Source organism: Miniopterus natalensis, chromosome 1 (assembly GCF_054644295.1).
Source record: "Miniopterus natalensis isolate mMinNat1 chromosome 1, mMinNat1.hap1, whole genome shotgun sequence".
Taxonomy (NCBI): domain Eukaryota; kingdom Metazoa; phylum Chordata; class Mammalia; order Chiroptera; family Miniopteridae; genus Miniopterus; species Miniopterus natalensis.
Window position 1 is genome coordinate 178,271,620 of NC_142081.1, and position 21,823 is coordinate 178,293,442.

Genomic DNA, 21,823 nt, shown 5'->3' on the forward strand with positions numbered 1-21,823 from the left:
AACTGGGAAGCACAGCCCCACCCCAGAGTCCGAGGGGTTCCAGAAACTTGGACAGTCTCAGCCTTGTGCTTGACAGCCTGTCCCCCACCTCCCTGAAGGCGGGGGCAAGATTAGTAAGGTGGGGAAATTCCACGTGCGGCGTCCAAAGGGGCGCAGCCACCTCGGGGCCCAAACGCAGATTCATATTCATGAGAGCGAGAGAGATAAAGACAAATCCCCACTGTAATAACACTTGGATTCGCATCCGTCTTCGCTGGCCTTTAGGTTTAGGGGACTGAAGACAGATGTTTGCATCTCTTTTCTCCTCTTGTCTGGTGACCATAAAGAAAAACCATTTAGAGCGTTGCAATTTGTTTCCCGCCGCAGTAAAACCTTGTATACATTTATTTTCATTTCACCCCCGCGCACAAAAAAGTGCACACTGGTCACCAAGGGCCCTTCTTTATCAAATACGCATTGTACAACATACAACTGCAATAAAACTATCAGCCCTCCCCATAAAACTATCAGCAGGCTCCTCGGCGGGCCCGCCGCCTGCACGCGCGCCAGCGGCGCGTCCTCACGTCCAGGGGACGCGCCAGCACCTGAAACCGGCCTGAAACTCACCCAGCGGAGAAGCGCGGGGCTGGGGGGCCGCTGCCGCTGTTTAATCCATTACCGCGTCGGCTGCAGTTTCGTGCGCAATAAAACACGGTGGCAGTGCAGAGCGCGCGCCCATCCACTCCCCGGCACTAGCATCGAATTAAACCACTTAGTTTGGCAAACACTGAACGCCTAAATGCCCCTATAAAGACTTTATGAGTTTGTTACTTTAATTACTGACTTGTTACAGAGCACATAAAGGGGGTAATGAATGCAATAAAACTAATTATCTACACATTTAATTCATATAAAATATCCAGGGTTTGTTTACACCGCACGGCGATTCAACTAAGCATTCCCCCTCCTGTCCACCGAGAGGAAGGCTTTAATGAAATAGTTTCCCTTATTCTGCTAGAGCCTAACGAACCAAATGAAAATTACCCTCCGCTTAAATCATGGGGCCACCGAGGTCCACAAATCACCGCCTGCTTCTTTGTCTGTGCCTCGCCGCTAGCACCCAAAAGCCTGAGGAACTGGACAAGAAAAGTGCCCGACCTGGAACCTGGGCATTTTAAAGAGAAAGGATTTTGCTCACTGCCCTCAGTGAGCCTAAAAGGCAGACAGCAATCCCGTTCCAAGCCTAGGGTCTATGGGGGGCTGTGGGCACCTGAAAAAGTGGAGGCGGAAAAAGAGAGGGAGAGCTCCCGAGAGGGGTGGGAGAGACCCGTTTGGGGGTACCGCAAGCCTACTCTGCCAGTTATGGCGTAATTAAAACGCACAACCGCGCGGAACCTCCACCCAACAAAACGCAAACCTTGAGCTAAGGCAGAAAGACAGAACTGAGCGCACAGAAGCCATCGTTTGAGAATCCAGATGTTTTAAAGCGGCTGGGTAAGCTGAGTCTCTAGAAAAGCACCTCACGCTGCAACAAGAAATGCAATTTATAAAATGCTTTTTTTTTTTTAACCCCCTCTACCAGGTGTATTTTAAAGAAATCCGCTTATCGTTCACATAAACCCCCTTGGCCCACTTACTCTATGTTACAGGGCGCCTGAGTCTTGCCAATGTCCCAGTCCTTTATAACATTTCATGCACTTCGGGGGGTAGGCTTGTTGTTAAATTGAGCGTGTAACGCTCTTACAAAACAGGTTTTCTATGACATCAAGGTTTCTTCTTCCTAACTGAGGGGGGGTGTGTGCGTGGAAAAACAGGACGAAGAACTGGGAAAACACACACACTATCTCAATTTATGCCTAAGGTATATGATCAGTTAAAAAGGCTTAAAAGCTCGGGGAAATTGGATCAGGGAGAATCGTCACCCAACTTTCATTATTTCCAAGTCGTGTGATTGAATTAAAGGGCAGGGAGCTGGTTAGAAGAGAGGATCAGGGGCTCAGTGCGTAATGGTGTGGTATTAAATTCTAATTAGAGATGCAGGAATCAATGATAGGGAGGTTGGACAGCTCAGTTCCCCAGTGCCAGCCCAATAGACGGATGAGTTATTGTCATGTAAAAAGCGCCAGCAATAAGACCAACCGCTTTGCTATTGTCCAAGTGGAAAGAGCCAAGTTTATTATGAGGACTATATGCTCTAGAGACCTCAGACAAGGCATCTCATAGGAGGCTTTTTCATAAAACTAGGCTCTGCTGGTAGTAAGGAGGCCAGTTTGGAGGCAGGCGTTGAGCTGTGCACATCTCCCCACTCCAGCCACCTTCTCCATACCCATCTTTTATTTCCTTTTTCCGCTTGGCTGAGCCATCCAGAGCCTTTTCAATGTATAAAATGGAATATTCTTACCTCAATTCCTCTGCCTACGAGTCCTGTATGGCTGGGATGGACACCTCGAGCCTGGCTTCAGCCTATGCTGACTTCAGTTCCTGCAGCCAGGCCAGTGGCTTCCAGTATAACCCGATAAGGACCACTTTCGGGGCCACGTCCGGCTGCCCGTCCCTCACGCCGGGATCCTGCAGCCTCGGCACCCTCAGGGACCACCAGAGCAGCCCCTACGCCGCAGGTAAGGACCGCCGGCTTTCTCGGCGGAGGAAGCCGCCTTTCCGCTCGTATATAGGAAGGCTTGATTGCATTTGAAAATGGAAATGTGTTTAGTATTTACCAAACGAAATTTGCTTACACAAATGAAAGAATTTATCACGTTAGAAGCGATTGCAGGGAGGGGTAATTCACTTACAGGGTTACACTATCCTAGTCACACCCGAACCGCCAACAAAATTATCTTAAGCTGCCAAAATGATAGGCATAATTTATTTACTTTGCGATGAGACGTAAAGCTTAGAAAATAATTAAATAACAAAGAGTAAAGCTCATTACTGGCAGTGTCTCTTTTTTAAAGAGCCGACAGCGGCTCACACCTCTTCGGCTGGTCATTTTTAGGATGATTTCTTTCATTTATGACGATTATTTTGCAGCACTTTCCCCCCAACTTTGGGGCTGGGTCAACTTCTGAGAATCGGAAAGTTCCAGCAGCGAGCGGGCTTGGTAACGTCTTCCCTGGCTCCCTGATGTCCCCACTGACGTTTTCGGACTTTTTTCCCCTCTCTCGTTTTATTTTCCCCATCAAAGCGTTATCCCGGGTCCCGGCCCTCAGAGGTCTCCAACGCTCCATTTCAACCCACCCAGAGGCGCCCGTGCCAGGAGGGACCTCGCCAAGCCCCGAAGTTTGCGCCAGTTTCTGTACATAACTGATTTGCTCCGTTTTTCTCGGCAGCTCGTCTTGGCCGCTCTCCCGCTCTGTTGTCGGCGGCGGCTCCAGTGACACCTGACCTTGAAGTCCCCGCGTTCGGGCTCCGCGGCGCGCGCTCCAGGCCCTTTTGCTCACGCCCTGTCCTCTCTGTTGTCCCCAGTTCCGTACAAACTCTTCACGGACCACGGCGGCCTCAACGAGAAGCGCAAGCAGAGGCGCATCCGCACCACCTTCACCAGCGCGCAGCTCAAAGAGCTGGAGAGGGTGTTCGCCGAGACGCACTACCCTGACATCTACACCCGGGAGGAGCTGGCCCTGAAGATCGACCTCACCGAGGCGCGAGTCCAGGTACGCGTTCCCGGGAAATTACTCGGCTCGGCCGCCTCGGGGCCCCGGAGGGGTGCTGCGGGAGAGGAGCGGGGGGGACTACTGATGGTTCTGCATCCCAGAGCCTCTCTTGAGAGGGGCCCGTGGCTCAGGGCTGAACCGAGAGGCCAAGTTTGGAGGACTGGGCGCGAGAGGAAGGTTAGGGCGCGTGCTCTTGGCTGTCTATATTCACAGCCGTAAAGTGTTTTCCGCCCCAGCCAGCGCTGCAGAGGCATTCGGGAAGTGCCCTTTGGGAAGAGCGCAGACTTTGCCCCCATATGATATATATATTTTTCTAAACGCTTCCTAAGTCAAGCGCCTTTAACTTGGAGCCATAGCGCATAGGTGCATAGGAACTGTGACTTGCATCAGGTTTGCAAAGGGGCCGTGGCCCCATGAAGGTCAAGAACCGAGGCTTACGCTAACCTTTTAGGGACAGGGCGCCTCTCCAGGTGAGCCCCCCAGTGGAGGGCAGTGCGCACCAGCGCGAGCTTCTCTAGGCCCAGAGGTCAGGGCGCGGAGCGAGCACGAAACCCAGAGACCCCTCCTCCTTCTACCAATCAGGGTTTATTGAACTTTGGACTTGAGGCCTCGGGGCGATGGCGAGTTCGGAGTAGCCCAAGAAACAGACTGAGCGAAGGTCCCACAAAATCAGGGCTTCCTTTTTAGGGCTTTCCTGGGACCTGCAGCCCTCTTACTTCTCTAAGACGCCATCTCCTTGGCATGTTCAAGTCACCCTCCGACAATTTCTCCGAAGACGCACCGGCGACAGCGGGGTGGGGGCCGACTTGGTGGGCCGGGCGCGCACGGCCCCGGGGCGCGCATGGCACAGCTCCCGGGGGTGCCCGCGGCGCGTGGGGTTTAAAACAAAGTAAAGCGGGCGTGCAGGCTCCTAACCCGCGCTTTCCTTCCCGTGTCTTGCTTCCTCCCGGCCGCCCCTCCGCTCCCGGGCAGGTGTGGTTCCAGAACCGCCGCGCCAAGTTCCGCAAGCAGGAGCGCGCGGCGGCGGCGGCGGCGGCGGCGGCCAAGAACGGCTCCTCGGGAAAGAAGTCGGACTCCTCCCGGGACGACGAGAGCAAAGAGGCCAAGAGCACCGACCCGGACAGCACCGGGGGCCCGGGCCCCAACCCCAACCCCACTCCCAGCTGCGGGGCGAGCGGCGGCGGCGGCGGCGGGCCCAGCCCGGCGGGGGCCCCGGGAGCGGCGGGGCCCGGGGGCCCGGGAGGCGAACCCGGCAAGGGCGGCGCGGCGGCGGCGGCGGCTGCGGCGGCGGCGGCGGCGGCAGCGGCGGCGGCGGCGGCGGCCGGAGGCCTGGCTGCGGCCGGGGGCCCCGGACAAGGCTGGGCCCCGGGCCCCGGCCCCATCACCTCCATCCCGGATTCGCTCGGGGGGCCTTTCGCCAGCGTCTTATCTTCGCTCCAAAGACCCAACGGGGCCAAAGCCGCCTTAGTGAAGAGCAGTATGTTCTGATCGGGGCGCGGCGGCGGCGGCGGGCGAGCCGGGGCCCCGGGGGCGCGGGGGCGCGGGGGGCGCACGGCTGTGGTCGCTGCCGCCGTGGCTCGTCCAGCGAGAGCCCTGCAGTTACCGCCTAAGAATAAAGAGAAGACGGCGTCGCCCCCATTTCAACCCCACTCCTACCCCAACCCCGAACCCCCAAACTAAACTAACTAGTTCCCCGGCTCCGCACCCGCCCGGGGCCAGGGCTGCGCCCGCGGACTGGGCGGGGGCGCTCTCAGGGGGCTGTCTGCGTGTCGTGTGCGTCTGTCTCCGCGAATGTGTATCTGTGGCCCGAGCAGGGGACAGAGAGAGACGGGTGGGGGCACAACCAACTCAGTGACTTGCTTAAAAAAGGAAAACATAAACAAACTGAAAAATCTCCCCAAATTAAAAAAAAAAACAAAAAGGAAGGCAGCAATCATTTTTGTAAAAAGAGGTTTTAAAATCTAAGGGGGGGAAAGCAGAGGAGGAAGGGAGGCTGCAGCTGGCACCGTCCGGCGGCTCTGTCTTGTGAACCCCTGAACCGGCGCCCTCCGACGGCACGGACTCCGTGGGGCTCCTCAGGGGGGCCGGGGAGCCTCGCAGCCCCGCCGCCCGCGCCCTCGGGGCCGGCGGCTTTCGGCGAGGACTCGCGCCCCCGTGCCCGCGCCCCCGCCTGTCCCACCTGGCCAGGTGCCGTCCGCTGCCCGTGCTTCCGCGCCCCACGCAGTTGCACCTCCCACACCCCGAGTCTTCGCAGCCACTGGGCCCGGAAAGATGCCCTAACATGAGATGCCTTTCCTCCACGAACTGCAAACTGTGTCACGTCTCCCTCCAAACGCTCCCCTTGGCGCTCTCCCGCACCCCCGCCGGCGCTCTTCTGCCACCAGCTCTTCCCGGGCTTCTCCGCGCGGCTCCGGGTCCGAGTCGGTCGCAGCCCGTGCGTCCGGCCGCAGAGGGACCCGCGGAGCCGGGAAAGGCGCGCACGCGAGCTCGCAGAAGGGCCGGGGTCTGCGCTCCTGCCTGGCCCGAGGGGGACTGCATCCTGTGTGGTGGATGGACTGTATATTGCTGATTCCACTCTTCTCGCAGTTTAGACATCTCTGTTGAGATTTATTTTTTGTTTTTGGTTTGTTTGTTTGTTATTTTAAAAGGCACAAACTATAGGTATTAGTTGAATGTTGAGGCTTTAACTTTTTGGGTGTCTTTCTACAACTGTGTTCTGTGACTCAATTGTATCGTGTTAATATCAGTACAGACCGTCTCCTCTTCGTGACTGTATCATGTTTTTCCTCTTGTAGTCTCTATGGCGTGTCTTTACGGAGTACTAAGGTTTTCACGGGTTCAATTCCTTTGTGTTTAGAGAGACCACAGTTCAGACAATGGTATATATTTTTGTTATCAGGTGCATGTCTGTCTGATTTCTTTTTTTTTTTTCTTTTTTTCTTCTTGTTGGACCTTGTTTGTGAACATAAGCGTCATAAGTTATGTTTCAGATTTTCAAATTTATTTATATGTGTTATAATGAATGCTTCTATTTAAAAGGGAAATATTTCTACATGTGCATATAGTTTTCGAAGAGTGTACCATTAACTTGATTGTTGATAATAAAAACAAAAAGCAAGTCTAGCAATTGAACTCCTCTGAATTTTCCTCGATTTGCTTTGGTTTGTTTTTTAAATTTAATTTAAAAAATGATAAGGGAGAACAGAGGAAATTGCATAAAATAGAAGCCACAGTGGCTCTGGAAACCTAGGCTGGGTGTAGAGTCGAAATTCATGCAGCCAAATTCAGCTGGTATAAAATGTAGTGCTTGGGACAGCAGGCAGGATTCTTGTGGTTGTGCTGAGTGGTTTTGCAACGACGGAGCACAAAGGAATAGAAGAGCACTGATAAAAATGTTCAGATCAGTGCCTGGGCTGAAGCCCCCTGGATTCCGAGCATCAAAGACAGGATTTGAACACCCAGCTTTGAGAAGGACTCAACTGTGGATTCTGAGTGAAGGTGCCTTCAGGACCCATAGGTCCCCGTGGTCCAGCCTTCTTAAGCTTGAAGACGGCCCCAGACCCTGGGACACCAGAGGGTCTTTGCTTGGGCAGGTGAATCAGAAAGGCACTGGGTGGAGGGCAGCACTGTAACATGATTTTTTTGTTTTGTTTTGTTTGTTTGTTTGTTTTTAATCCTCAATGGAGGATATTTTTTCCATTGCTTTTCAGAGAGAGTAGACAGGAGAGAGAGAGAGGGAGAGAGAGAGAGAGAGAGGCATCGATGTGAGAGAGACACAGAGATTGGTTGCCTCTCAAACCTGCAACCGAGGTATGTGCCCTTGGCCAGAATAGAATCTGGGTCCCTTCAGTCCAAGGGCCGAAGCTCTAATCACTGAGCCAAACCTGCTAGGGCTAACATGATGTGTTTTGAGAAATAACATCGACAACTGAAGTTAGTGAGCACTGGCATGTACCAAATAGTGCTTCCCATGCATCATCCCAGCTGCCCCTCAAAACAACCTCACGAAGCAGATACAATTCCCATCCTCATGTTCTTTTATACAGATGAGGAAGCTGAGGCGACAGGGAAGTTAACTTGTTCAAGAGCCCTGAGCGTGAGTGATGAGCATCTAAATATGGCTTGAACCCAGGAAATCTGATTCCAGAGCCTGCATATTAGCTGCACCAGTGGTTCCCAAAGTGTGGTCCTAGGACCAGCAGCATCGGCTGACGTGTGACCTTGTTAGGAGCAGGAATTCTTAGACCTTCTGCTAAACCTACAGAATCAGAAACTCTTAGAGTGGGGCCCAGCAATCTGTGTTTTAACAAGCCCTACAGAGGATATGAGAACCATTGAACTACACTATAAGAAACCCAGATGGGAAGGTTCCAGAACTGGTACTACGTTCAGAGAGAGTGGGCAGGAGAGAGAGAGGGAGAGAGAGGGTGTGAGTCGGGTGGTGGTGGTGAGGGGGCCTCTGGCAGTTTCCACCATCCCCTTTTGGAAGGAAGCAGGCACTGGCACAGCTCCAAGGTGAAATTCTGCCTCTATCTGGGACTGTTTGGCTGGGCCACCTTCTTCAGTAGAAGCCTGTGTGGATTCCAGGTAATTAACTTGGTGCCTCCGTGGTTGGGCCTTCTAAATAGATAAGTCAGTTCCCCTCATCTGACATCTGAGGGGAAGCCACATGCTGCCTCCTCTGGTCTGAGGATCAGCAGCTGATGCAGCTTGAATTTATCAGGACTTCTCACATTAAGCATCCAAATATGGTTTACAGCAGTTCATGAAGATTTCATCCAGAAATTTCAAACCTTTGGACCTAAATTTAATAGTTTTTCTAAAGGGCTTTAAAGTAGTCTTTTTAAAAAAATCTGTCTCGAATTGCCTCTCAATAAGCCCTCCAAGACAACATTCTATAAACAGTGGCATCAGTTGTGCTGGCCTAAGATGCCAGCAATCACAGACGCAGCAGACCCCTGGCTTTCATTGTAAATATAACTTAGAAAAGTCTGAGAGGGATGCAAAAAAAAAAAAAAAGGCAGGAATTTATTGATGAAAAGAGCATTCAAAGCCCAGGTAACCCAGTCCTGGGCTTTGGCTAGAGGAAAATGAGCCTCAGGCATTGGGGGCCACCAGGTAAACCTCTGATTGCTGATGGGCAGGCCAGCGGGACAGGCATTCTAGAGAAGGCAAGACCAGGAGAGAGAAAGAAAACAAAAGTAGAGAGAGGAAAAAGGAAGACAGAGGAAAAAGAGGAAAATCAAGTAGCCCAAGAAGCATGTTTGAAAGCCCCAGTGAAGGCCCTAGAAAGCCTTTGAGATGTGAACCAACTAGATGAGGGTCCCCAAACTCCCTTCCTCTGGCCTTGACCTGCTTTGAACAATTTCTCTCCAGGACAAGTGAACCTCTGGGGATTGGTGAGGAAAACATGCTCCCCACCCCCATCTATCCCTGCTTTCCAGAGGATGGCATTTAAAATGCCTGCAGGCACCCCACTTTAGCATTTCAGTATCATCTTTTTAATTTGGGTCACCCCTGCCTCTCTTACTGGTCAAAGAAGCAAAACTGTTCTTTGGGAGGCAAGTTCATGATCAAATGCAAACTAATGCCCCTGTAATATGATGAAGCCTAGTGGCAGGACACTGTGTCTCTCGGGTTGTGTCATTTCCTTGGAGTCCTGCACGGTGTGAACAAGCTCACTTTCACTTTTCCTCTCCTAGGGAATTTGCATTTTGGCTCATCAAGGCATCCCTTTTCCTGGCAACTCCGGGACCACATGTGACTTCACAAAAGCTACAGGAGCTGATGCCAGATGGCCACGTCTAAGCCAAGTCTCCTTCAAGATGGCCAAGTTCAGGAGCCCGAGTGGTTTCAGAGGGGGAGCTGATAACCCAACAAACAGTAGCTGTAACTCTCCCCGATGCTTCTCTTAGGAAGACAGCTAGATAGAGATGCCTCTCGATTCAGGGAGAGGACCTATGTGACCTTGGGTGGCAAATAACTTATCCCTCTTGATAAGCTTGATTCATCAACCATAAATATGAATAATAACACAGACTTGTGGGGTTGTTGGGGGCATTAAATGAGATATGCAATAAATATCTGACATAGCAGGAAGTTTTCAGCAAATGTCAGCTATTATTATTAATATTATTATTATATAACTTCTAGATTATCTCCCTTTCTCAAATCTCTGAAGATTAAAAAGAGCCCTCAGCTTTGGCTGGGTGGCTCAGTTGGTTGGAACATTGCCCCGTACGCCAAAAAAGTCTTGGGTTCGATTCCTGGTTGGGGCACATACTTAGGTGGTGGGTTTGATCCCTGTCAGGGTGCATATGGGAGGCAACCAATCTATGTTTCTCACATTGATGTTTCTCTCTTTCCCTTTCCTACTCTCTAAAATCAGCAAAACATATCCTCCAGTGAGGATTAAAAAAAAAAAAAAGCTCTCACTTGTCACTTAAGTCAATGGCCTAGGAACACAGAATGTGAGAAAACATTCAAAGGCTGGAACTGGAGAACCTTGCTGAGGGTGACAGTAACAGCCTAGAATCAGCCAAGCGCTCATAAGTAATGACTACTAAACTTATTGAGTGCTCATTACATGTTAGGTAGTTTTACACTTACAAGCTTTAAAACATTTAATTCTTACAACTACCCTATGAGAAAAGTACTATTCCCATTTTTTAGGAGGAAACTGAGGCATAGAGGGGTTAAGTAACATGCCCAGAGCCACACAGCTAGTAGTGTTACAGCACAAATCCAACTCCCATTTGTCTCCAGAGCCCATGCTCTTTAACCCTGTTCTTTGGATTCTGCACGGATACATAGTGACTGAATGCCTTCACCCAATAGCGTATTCATGTCAGAGAGCAAAGTATAACGCAAAGACCTATGGCCTCCTTAGGCCAATAGCCAGGATTATCCTAAAACAGTCTATGACCATGTTATCATCATCACAGTAGAATTTGGGATTGTGTTAGTCTTGGCTTAGCTCAGGAGTCCTTAATCTTGAGTTTACGGATATAATTCAAGGAAGGCAGGGAAAAATACATATATATTTTTACTAACCCCTACCTGAAATTTAGCACTTTCTTCAATGATAAATGTAGGCAACAAAGCCACGGTATTATCAGTACCTGTGACTTCATCACCAATGGAAATCACAAATATTTCCTTTTTCAATTGCAGTTGATACTCAGTATTATATTAGTTTCAGGTGTACAGATCACAGATATTCTTATTTCACATTATAGTGTTTCAGCTATCTCAATATATCATTTACATTCACCATTAATTTGAAATTAGTAATTATCAGACCAACCACTAGATCTTGCTATTTAATACATGAATAGAGAAGCACATACATGACTACATTACAAATTTGTTTTAAAACATTTTTGACAACTCTATTTTAACTGACTTCTTTTACAATATTATGCATTTTATTTTTTGCATTTGAGAACATTATCTTGAGAGAGTTCATGGGCATCACCAGTGGCCAAGCGGTCTATGGCACAATGAAGACCTCCTGGCTAACTGATGAAAGCAGGGTGGTCCGTCTATCTGTGAAGCTCTGACTTTAAGAACCTCTCGTTGGGACCAGAGCCTGTCTTTATTTTATTCTACAGGTGGAAGAAATCTTAGAGAAGTTTTAAACCTGCCACATGTGCCTTCAAAGGACAAGGCAGAATAAAACAAGTTCCCAAAGCTGAACAAAGAAAGTTGCAGGATTTTAAAGACAGTGAGACCGCACGGGAGAGTGAAAGGTGATTCAAAGGTTTCACCAAGACTTGAATGGCCTCATACCATTTTCTGAGTATTTACACGAGCCAGGCCCTGTGCCGAGTGCACCATGGAGCAGCCCCCTGTGACAAAGGGGGTGCTTTCCTTATTCCACATTATTGAAATCCAAGGCTATTGGGTCCCTTGTCCAGGTCACACCACTAATAACGGCCAAGCCAGGACTCAACCCAAAGCCCAGCTTCTTAACCAGTAGGTTTAAAAGGTTGGATAAAAAGAGAAAAAGAGGAAAAGAATTTTTCATTTGCCTGGCTGTCACTCATTTATATTTTGCCTTAACCTGCAGCTATTTGGTTTGTTCAAATACCCCAAGGCCAAGTGATTGAGCAATGATGTTACTCCAGCCATGTGTTCGATGTCAAAGACCTTCCTCTGGGGAAAATCAGACATCAAGGGGGAAATAAAGGCTTCTTACCTGGACATAATGTCATTAGGAAGCCAAGTGGATGACTGTTTGCTACTTGCTACCCAATGATTGAAGCGGTGATTTCCAGAACAGGAAGAGCCTGGGTGTAAAACTTAATTTCTGTAAGCTCCAGCGTCACTGGCCACCTCAGGGAAAAGTGGAATGAAATCCTGGTCTGTCTGTGGCGTAGGATATTGTGCTTTTGGAGTGTTCACTACGTGTAGATACTCTGCTAGCTGGTTTGCATGTGTTATGTGTTACATAGAGCCGGTCAAACCTCCTGAGGTAAATATTATTGTTGGTATTGCAGTGCTTGTGTTCAAGTCACCCTTATTTTACCTAACAATGGCCCCAAAGTGCAAGTAGTGATGTTGGCAATTTGGATATATCAAAGAGAAGTCATAAAGTGCTTTCTTTAAGTGAAAAGGTATGTATGTACAGGAAAAACATAGCCTCTGTTGGGTTCAGTACTATCTGAGGTTTCAGGCATCCACTGGGGGGTCTTGGAATGTATCCCCCATGGATAAAGGGGTGCTACTGTGCTTGGGAGAGAACCATATCTTGATAATAGTCCAGTTGTTACTGTCTCTTTGGTGGAACATCATCCAGCACTGTTAGTTTTAGGATTGTTTGGGAGTAGTTTCTGTGTCATTCACACCTACTTGTAGAAAAGGAGGTTTGTAAAAAGTAATAGAAACATGTCTGAATAATTCAGTGATTTAAAAGTTTTAAAAAATTGCATAGGGTGTACATGCACAGGGTAAAAATTCAAATGATTTAAAAGGTTACTCAGTGAAAAGTATATCTGCCTCCTACCTCTGTCCCCCACAGTAGCTCCTTTTGTATCTTTAAGATAATATATATAAGAGCACAAAAGCCATTATTTTATATTCAATTTCTATACTTTGTATTAAAAAATTTCAATTACAGTTTACATTCAATATTATTCTGCATTAGTTTCAGATGTACAGCAAAGTGGTTAGAAAATAATGTACTTTCTTTGCTTTTTTTTTTTTTTTTTTTACTTAACATATATCCCAAAGGTTATTCCTTATTAAAACCTGTAGCTCTCCCTTATTTTTAATGGCTGCACAGTTTTTGGTTTTCAGAAAGGGATGCAGCATGGTCCCTATATTCTTAACAGTTCCTCGAAGGGAGAGAAAGAGAGGCTGCTAACTGCTCACTAATAAGCACTCTCCCCTTCCTCCGGTGAGTGAAAGAACTCCTGGACATTTTGACTGGCCGGGGCATGGCCATGCAGATAGAGACTACATTTCCCAGCTGCCCTTGAAGCTGGACTTGGTCATATGCCTAAGTTCTAGCTAATGGGATGTGAGCAGAAGTTATCTGTGCCACTTCTAGGTCGTGTTTTTTTAAAGAAAGCTGTGGTCCTGTCGCTGTGGGATAGAATGAAGACACGTGGTGAGATAGAAGGTGTCTGGGCCCATGGACCACTCCTTGGAGTCAAACCACCCTATTACTCTCTATTACCAATTTTTACAGAGAAATTCATAGATTTATCCTGCTGGCAATCGTTTGGTCTGTGTTAAACAAACGAACCACTCTCTTAACCAATGTAAGAGGCGTCCTTGAAGAGCTATTTGTGCTGAATGTCAGGTTGGACTCACCAGGTGGACTGGGTGTGAGAATGACATTCCAGGCGGCTGCGTGTACGAGGCTGGAGAAACTGAAATGATTTTTAGAAAGAGCCAGTAAGTGGCCGATGGATTAGATAATTCAGGTCTATTGTCACCAAAGTCGATAATCATTTCACACCATTAATATGATGTTCATTTAAGGTTTCTATTCCCCTGGAAAATGTTGATGGACTTGGATATCACCCATGTGAATTGCCTAATTTGTTTGTGATCCACTGAGAAACCCCAGAACAGATTTTTTTTTTTTTCACTAGAATGAGTGAAAGCTAGCCCTAACCAATCCTAGGACAGTCCCATCAGAGAGAAAGTAACCACAGGGCTATCATCTCTCCTTCTACGTAGAGACTTTCTGAGCAGAAGAATCCTGGGTTGACAAAAGGATATAATTGTCTTAAGGCCAAAAGAAAAAAATCAATTCCTCAAAATGCATCCTTTGTCTTTATGCAAAAACTCATATGCCAGCATCATCTATACTTCTCAAAATACCTTTCAATGAAACCTGAAGCGACCTTCCCAAGGACTGGCTTATGGAGATTAGGTGCCCAGTAAATAACCTCCTTGCAACAGGTTTACAAACATGCTTTGCCAACATGATAAAGGAAACCTATGACTAACAGCCTATAATAATAATAATAATAAACTTCTATTTAGGGTTTATCGTGTGCTAGAAGCTGTGCTAATCATTTTACATGCATTATCTCATTTAACCTTGGCAATAGCCTTATGAGATGGGTTCTATGATTATCCACATTTTAGAGATGAGGAAACCAGGACTTAGAGATTAAATTGCTTGCTTAAGTTCCCACAGCTGGTAAACCATAAGGGTCTTGATTACACACAAGGCAGCATTTGTGCACAGTCTAGTGTGTGACGCAATATTCAAGAGCCTTTTGTCGTTGCATGCATGAGCCTACAGATCCTAAATTGCATCTTTCCAACAAGCTGCTGAGTGTTTACCTGTGTCAGGTGCCTACCGGGCCCAAGTAGATGGAGCAGAAAGGATTCCACAGTGCTCCTCACTTCTGTTTAAGGCAGCCTTCCTCAGAGCCCAATTCGCAGGATATCTAGAAGCAGCCCTACGGGGTTGAGTGCAGGAGGTTGTCCCCAGCTGACAGGGGTTACCTCATTAGGTCCTCCTTCTTTGTGAACTAAGACTTTCTCCTAAAAGCAGAGGATCTGTGCTTCTTCCCCAGCTCGGTGCCCAGCTTGCAATTCCTTTTGGGTTAAGTATTGCAGTAGGGTGATTCAGGGAGGCCAGTACTTTCCAGTCTGAGCCTGGGGACATCTGTTGCAGGTGATCAATGGATTGTACTTAACCAAGTCCAAAAATGTTCCAGGAAACTAATGTCTAGGCCCAGAACCTGCTGTGCTCCCCCGTGGGCCAGAGTAGGAGCTATTTCATTTAGTCCTCACAGCAACCTTCTGGACAAGTGTGATCATTCCCATTTTATGGATGTGTAAATTCAGGCTTGGGTGGGGGGGTGGGGGGGGATGAGCAGTTTGAATGAGATTGCTCAGGGAGTAAGTAAGTGGTTGAAACTTGGATTCAAAACCCCACCCACTTCAATGGTTCTGCTGCCTCTATTGAACCTATGATTGGAATGGAAAAATTATAGCAATGACTTAATTATTCTGGGAGCATCTGACATTTGTTGCCCCTCTGGATAGTTTAAATAAGGAAAATACCCATGGCGTCCAGCCCCAGTAACTGCTGGGAGCAGAACCACATTCTGAGATCACTGGTTGTTGCTGAATAAATAGAACCCTGCTGGAGTAGTTAAGCATCGGCTGGGAGGCTGTTCAGACCTGGAGGAGCCAGGCCAGACCCGGGAGTGTCAGAAAGATCCGGCCTTTTCCCTGCAGCAGGATCATTTCCAACCGCAGCCAGCGAGGCAGAGGCATTAGCGAGCCTGCAACATCAAACTGGCCAGATCAATTCGCAGAAGCACTTCGAAGGGAAGCAAATCAATACATTCCTTCCCCTAAAGATTGATAACATCATCAGGGAGCAACAGATGCATTTTAGGGCGCAGCACACCGTGTAGGGGAGGTGAGCTCCCTGGACTGCAGCTCTCTCTGGAAAAGCAACTGTAAGTTAGCGCCTGAACATCGGAGCTGGAGCTTGCGGCACCTGTCACAGCAATAAAAGCTAACGTTCCCGATGCACTTGGCAGGCTTCGAGCTTCCGTCACATGCTCGGCCTCTTTTGATTAAGATCCTACAAGGTGGATGTTACTATCCCCATTAAACAGATAAATTTCAGCAAAACATAACCAAGCTGGGACTTGAATCTCCTGACTTGGAATCCCATGTTCTATTTGTCAAGTGTCCCCCAAACTACATTCATTCTCTTACCACCTGCACAATTTTTGACACAGAGACCCTCCTATGTAACTTATAATTTTTCTTCTTACTAACCTAGTTTTCTTTAACTAAATAAATATATATTAAAAAGAAATTCATCATCCCTGAACTGTTTTTTTTTAGTTTAAATAAATTAAAATTAAAAAGTCAGTGACCTCCAAAAGATAATAAAATAAAATAATAAAATAAACTAAAACAAAATAATAATGAACATACCTGAGCATAGCTTGATGGACCCAAAATTCAAGTTAGGTCTTAAGTCTCAGATTTAATACCTTTGCAAATTTTCAGGTTCTAATTACAAATATGCTTAATTTTTTAAAGATGAAAATTTAAGAACCTGAGCTTGGCACTACTTTATTACTTCAATTTGTTAATGCTTGAAATGGAAACTAATACAATTACATCTCTTTAAATAATCTCTAGTTTGCTTTTTAAAGAATCATAGTCATTCCTGAGCATTAGCCAAATCGGTAAAGTTTGACTCTAGGACTTAAAATTTTTGCTCTAACTACATTATCAACAAAATGAATCCATTAAATAAAACTGTTCCTTTGATTGAAAAGGCGGTAGTCTACTCAAGAGCTGCTTTGTTACTCCTTATAAAAAGTAGACACAGATTTCCAGATGGTGACGGACTGAGTGGAAGCTACACTGACACTCTCCCAGGACCGAACTGGAATTACAACGAAAATATGGAAAAACCATCCTGAATAATCAGCTGCAACTGAAGACGAGCTGGAAAGCACTCCCATAACCAAGGAGGAAAAGTGGAGACCACACAGAGACTGGTAGGAAGTGCAGAGGCACGAGGGGGCTGTTTAGGCTCCCACAGGCAGCAGCTGAAGGCCTGGAGGGAGATCTCAGCTGTGGGGGGTTCCCACTGAGGACTCTGGGGCCTAAACCCCAAGCTGGGCTCCCCAGCCCAGAGCACCAGAACTGAGAGGGGTGCCCACATAACATCTGGCTGTGAAAAGCAGCAGGGTTTCTGTCTGCCAGGGAGAGACGGCTGGAACAGCAGGCACTCTCTTAAATAGCCAACGCACAAAGTTTTGGGTGCAGCCACTCACCTTGGACTCCATCAGAGGGAGGGCAGAATGGACTAGAGCTGTGTGAAGAGAATCTAGGGGAGCTGGCTGGGGGAATAGAGCTCAGAGGACACCCATCTGGACCCAGGTGCTGAGTCATTCTCCCATACTGCAGAGGACATCTTTCTCAGGCAAACATTTACCATCCAAACAGCTTTTACCTGGTGGGGGGGGGGGGGGAGCAATTGCCTCACCCTGCTGTAAAACCTCTTGCCCTACCCTGTGGAGTTTCTACAGCCTGAGGCTCATTAAGAGACTAAATAACAGCCTCTGAGTACGTTGAGTTTTTACCTGATTTGCTTCTGGACCCAGGGATCAGAAAAGCAGACCTTGGTGTGCATCTTGGTTCTGTCCAAACACACCCAGCCCCAAACACAAAGAAACCCAAGCAAGAAGAGCCCAAAGAGGCCATGCCAGACACATCATAATGAAAATGCCCAAAATTCAAGACAAAGAGAGAATCTTAAAGGCAGCAAAAGAAAAGCAATCTGTTACCTATAAAAGAGCTCCTATAAGGCTGTCAGCTGATTTCACAACAGAAACTCTACAGGCCAGAAAGGAATGACATGAAGTATTCAAGGTAATGCAAAACAAGAAACTGAAGCCAAGACTACTCTATCCAGGAAGGCTATAATTCAAAATAGATGGTGAAATCAAGAGCTTTCCAGACAAAAAAGGCCGAAGGAATTAATCACCCCAAAACAGCATTGCAAGAAATGTTAAAGGGACTGCTGTAATAAGAAGTTGAAATAGAGAGAATGAGATAGCTAGGCATAAAGAAATAAAATGGCAATAGATAAGTACCTATCAATAATAACCTTAAATATAAATGGATTAAATGCTCTAATCAAAGGACATGGGGTAGCTGAATGGGTAAGAAAACAAGACCCAAATATATGCTGTCTACCAGACACCCACCTCAGAATAAGCTGAAAAAAAACACACCAAAAAACTTCTGGAGAACTTTAAAGGAGAGGTTGACAGCAATACAGGCATAGTAGGGGACTTTAACAATCCATTGACTTTACTGCATAGATCTTCCAGACAAAAAATCAACAAGGAAACAGTGATTCTAAATGACACACTAGATCAGTGGATTTAATTGACATTTGTAGAACATTCCACTCCAAAGCTGCAGAATATACATTCTCCTCAAGTGCACATGGGATATTCTCAAAGACAGACCACACATTAGGATGCAAAACAAGTCTTTACAAGTGCAAGAAGATGGAAATCAAGCATCTTCTTGGACATTTACACCATGGAATACTATGCAGCTATAAAAAAGAAGGATGCTTTACCCAATGAGACAGAATGTTGGGACCTGGAGAGTATTATGCTAAATGAAATAAGCCAGTCAGAGAAAGACAAGCATCACATAATCTCACTCATATGTGGAACTGAATGAACAAAATAAACTGATGAACAAAATAGATCCAGAGACCTAGAAGCATGGAACAGACTGAGAGATCACAGAGGGAAGTCGGGGGAGGGTGGGTGGGGAGAGATTAACCTAAGAACTTATATGCATATATGCATAACTTATGGACACTGACAATAGTGTGGTGAAGGCCTAGGAGGACGGGTACAGGGGATCAATGGGGGGGAAAAAGGGGGCATTTGTAATACTTTCAACAATAAAGATAAATTTGAAACAAAACAAAACAAAAAAACATAAATAGTAGACAAACCTTGAATGTTGGCTAAAATGTACAATTTTCATAACAACCCTGAGAGGACCAGAATCTAGGCTCCATGGGTTATTAGGATGCAGCCCACGGAAGAAGCACATACTTCCCCATGGAGAATCTAGATATTGGCCACAATCTAGTCCCTTGGAAGTTTCCATTGTCTCACAAAAGTCAGGTTCTGTCACCTCCTCTCAGCTGCACCCTGGGCACAAGTCCAGCAGATGCTCTCATGCTGCCCAATTGTCTCCTCAGAACAGGCCTTTCTGCCCACAGTTCTGAGTCTGGCTTCAAAGAGAAGCAATAGTGAGACTAGGGACTTTAAGGAAATTTATAGCAGAATACATCATAGAGAAACCAAGTTCTAGCATATTCTTCCTATTGTGTAAGATTCAGGTCAGAGTGAGAATTCTTTTTCTCTTTCCCTTACACTTAAAAAAAAAAAATCTTTATTGATTTCAGAGAGAGGAAAGGAGAGGGAGAGAGAGACAGAAACATCAATGATGAGAGAGTCATTGATCGAGCCCACACCCGGGCATGTGCCCTGACCGGGAATGGAACCCCAATCGCCTGGATCCCAGGTTGACACTCAACCCCTGAGCCACACCCGGCCGGGCTCCCTTACACTTTTTATCCAAGCACTTCCATGCTGGAGCCTTCTGTTGCTCAAGGGGAGAAACAGGAGAACTTGTTTTTGACAGCCCTGCTTGGAAGACACTCTGGAGAAAACCTGTAAGACAGGGCAAGAGGCGGCTGATCGATTGAGAAGGGGTTGGTTTCCGAGGGTGGTAAAGGCCCAGAGTCCCTTGCTGAGTGGAAACGCTGAACTCTAACGGGGGCCACCAAGGAGGCGATGAGGGCTGCACACCAGGCCCCAGGGAGGAGCCAGCTCTGAAGGCCTCTTATGTCTCCACTTAGCCTAGAAGGGCCGTGGCTGCCCACCTGCACCACTTGGACAGAGAGGATCTTAGCTGCGATAAAAAATGCCTATTGTCTAATGTCCTTAACTGTAGAACCACTCCCTCCCCCCACTTGACCATCAGGAAGGGGAGAAGTTCCCCAAAACCTAGCTGAGATTGGGAAAGTAAAGCTCCCAACCTGGTTTAATTTTATTTAAATAAGGGAATATGACATTTCTTTGATTCCCCTTGCCAAAAACAAAAAAACACACCAACGAAACAACGAAACCCCATAATGATTCTGTCCCATATATATATCTATATATATCTATATATAGATATATAAATATACATCTATATATATAAATATATAAATATAAATATATATTTATATATAAATATATATTTATATATTTTTATATATTTATATATTTTTATATATTTATATGTATATTAAATATATATAAATATATATATATATTTGAGTCTTTATTGATTTCAGAGAGAGGAAGGGAGAGGGAGAGAGAAAGCTAGAAACATCAGTGATGAAAGTCATTGATCACCTGCCCCCTGCACGCCCCCGACTGGGGATCGAGCCCACAACCCGGGCATGTGGCCTCACCAGGAATCGACCTTGATATTCTGGATCATAGGTAGATGCTCAACCCTTGAGCCATGCCGGCTGGGCTGTCCTATATCCTTTTGATTCCCCCCCAAAATAAAAAGAAATCTCTTATCACTATTATAAATAGTCTGACTTATTATAAATAGAAAAAAATAATTTAAAATTGCATACTCTTTAAAAAGAAAAACACACGTCTGTCTATATTACTTTTACCAGTGGTACATAGACCATAATTTGTGAACACCCTACTCTACTGTAGGCTTTTATGAGGAAATAAGAATGGAGTAATTTTAAATTTTGAGATCCTAAAACATAAACTGTGCTTAAGTGACCTGTGTTATATTTTTTTTTGGCCAAAATATATTTAAAAAGGGGTATTTTTTATCTCTACAATGATAAAGGATTTTAGGTTTTAGGGTAAAAAGAAGGGATTTTTTTTGTACCTTCTGCTTCCAGAGGCTCCTCTCTTGGCCACAGCCCTGGGTGAATGGAGGTGACTGGGAAGGGTGAACAGAGTTCCTGAAACCTGAAGAATAGAGATAAAAAATTCCAATTAATACTGTCATTTATTTTTTTTCTTTTTTATTGAAGTATTGGGGTGACACTGGTTAACAAAATTATACAGGTTTCAGGTGCACAATTCTACAACACATCAGAACACTGTATTGTGTGTTCACCACCCCAAGTCTCTGTTCATCACTATTTATACTCCCTTTACCCTCCACCCCTTCTCCCCAATACTGTCATTTAAACAAATAAAAATCAGACACTGGTGTTCCATGCATACAAAACAGAAATTAACTAACCTTTTAGTTAAAATGCCAGGAGAAGCAAGGATTAAATAGAGAAATGTCTAGCTTCATCCCTGAGGCTAATCCACCATTTAAATTTGTTTAAGACCCATTTAAGTCTTATTGTCAGTCCTGACTCTTACTGCTCTCCCCTGCCTGCTGAGATACTGACTCCCTCCCCTCACATTCCCTGGGCCCTCCTTTAATCAGCATCCTCATTGAAATGGTCTGAGCTCAGCCCCCTGCATTGATTACTTGGCTATCATAATGGCCTCCTCTTCAGCTCCTTCCTTCCAGGCTAATCCTTTCCAGTTTAATCTCCACAAGTTGCCGGAGTCATCTTTCCAAAGCACATATGTCCATCACCCTACACATGCGACTGAATGCATTTAATGACTCCTTGTTGCTGTAGGAGAAAGTCTAAATTCTTTAATGTGGCTCAAAGGCCTTTCATGAAGTAACTGTCAAATACCCCTCTTTTGTTCAACCTTCAAAATTTTACCCTCCCCAAAGCATCTAATTTAAAGGGATGTGTTTTATTTATAACATTAGAGCTTAACTCTTGATAACATTCCTCCCCTTTCTCTAATGGTTTCTTGTCATCACCTTGAACTTCTCTACAGTCTGTTGAGAGAAGACAATACTTGATGGATCTGCAGAGAGGAAGGGATTTTCGCACCTCCGGACCAGGTGTTTTATATGAGCAATGCTTCAGAAACGGAAAAATCATTTGCAATTCATGAATTATGCATAGATTTCTACTTCCCAAAGGTAATTCTTTAAAACCAAAGTTTATTCATTGATTACTTCCTTTTAGTAAGTGGAAATGTTGACTGAAATTTGGTTCTTGGTGTGAAACACAAGACGTGATACTCATATATAACCTT

The 21,823-nt window shown here is 46.2% G+C and overlaps 1 protein-coding gene across 1 annotated transcript; it reads left to right on the forward strand.

Moving 5' to 3' along the window:
* Window positions 1–2,356: 2,356 nt before the first annotated feature.
* PHOX2B (paired like homeobox 2B) lies at window positions 2,357–5,120 on the forward strand. Its single transcript, XM_016207645.2, has 3 exons — window positions 2,357–2,597; window positions 3,445–3,632; window positions 4,605–5,120. The coding sequence occupies exons 1-3, from the start codon at window positions 2,357–2,359 to the stop codon at window positions 5,118–5,120; spliced, it is 945 nt and encodes a 314-aa protein (XP_016063131.2).
* The last annotated feature ends 16,703 nt before the right edge of the window (window positions 5,121–21,823 follow it).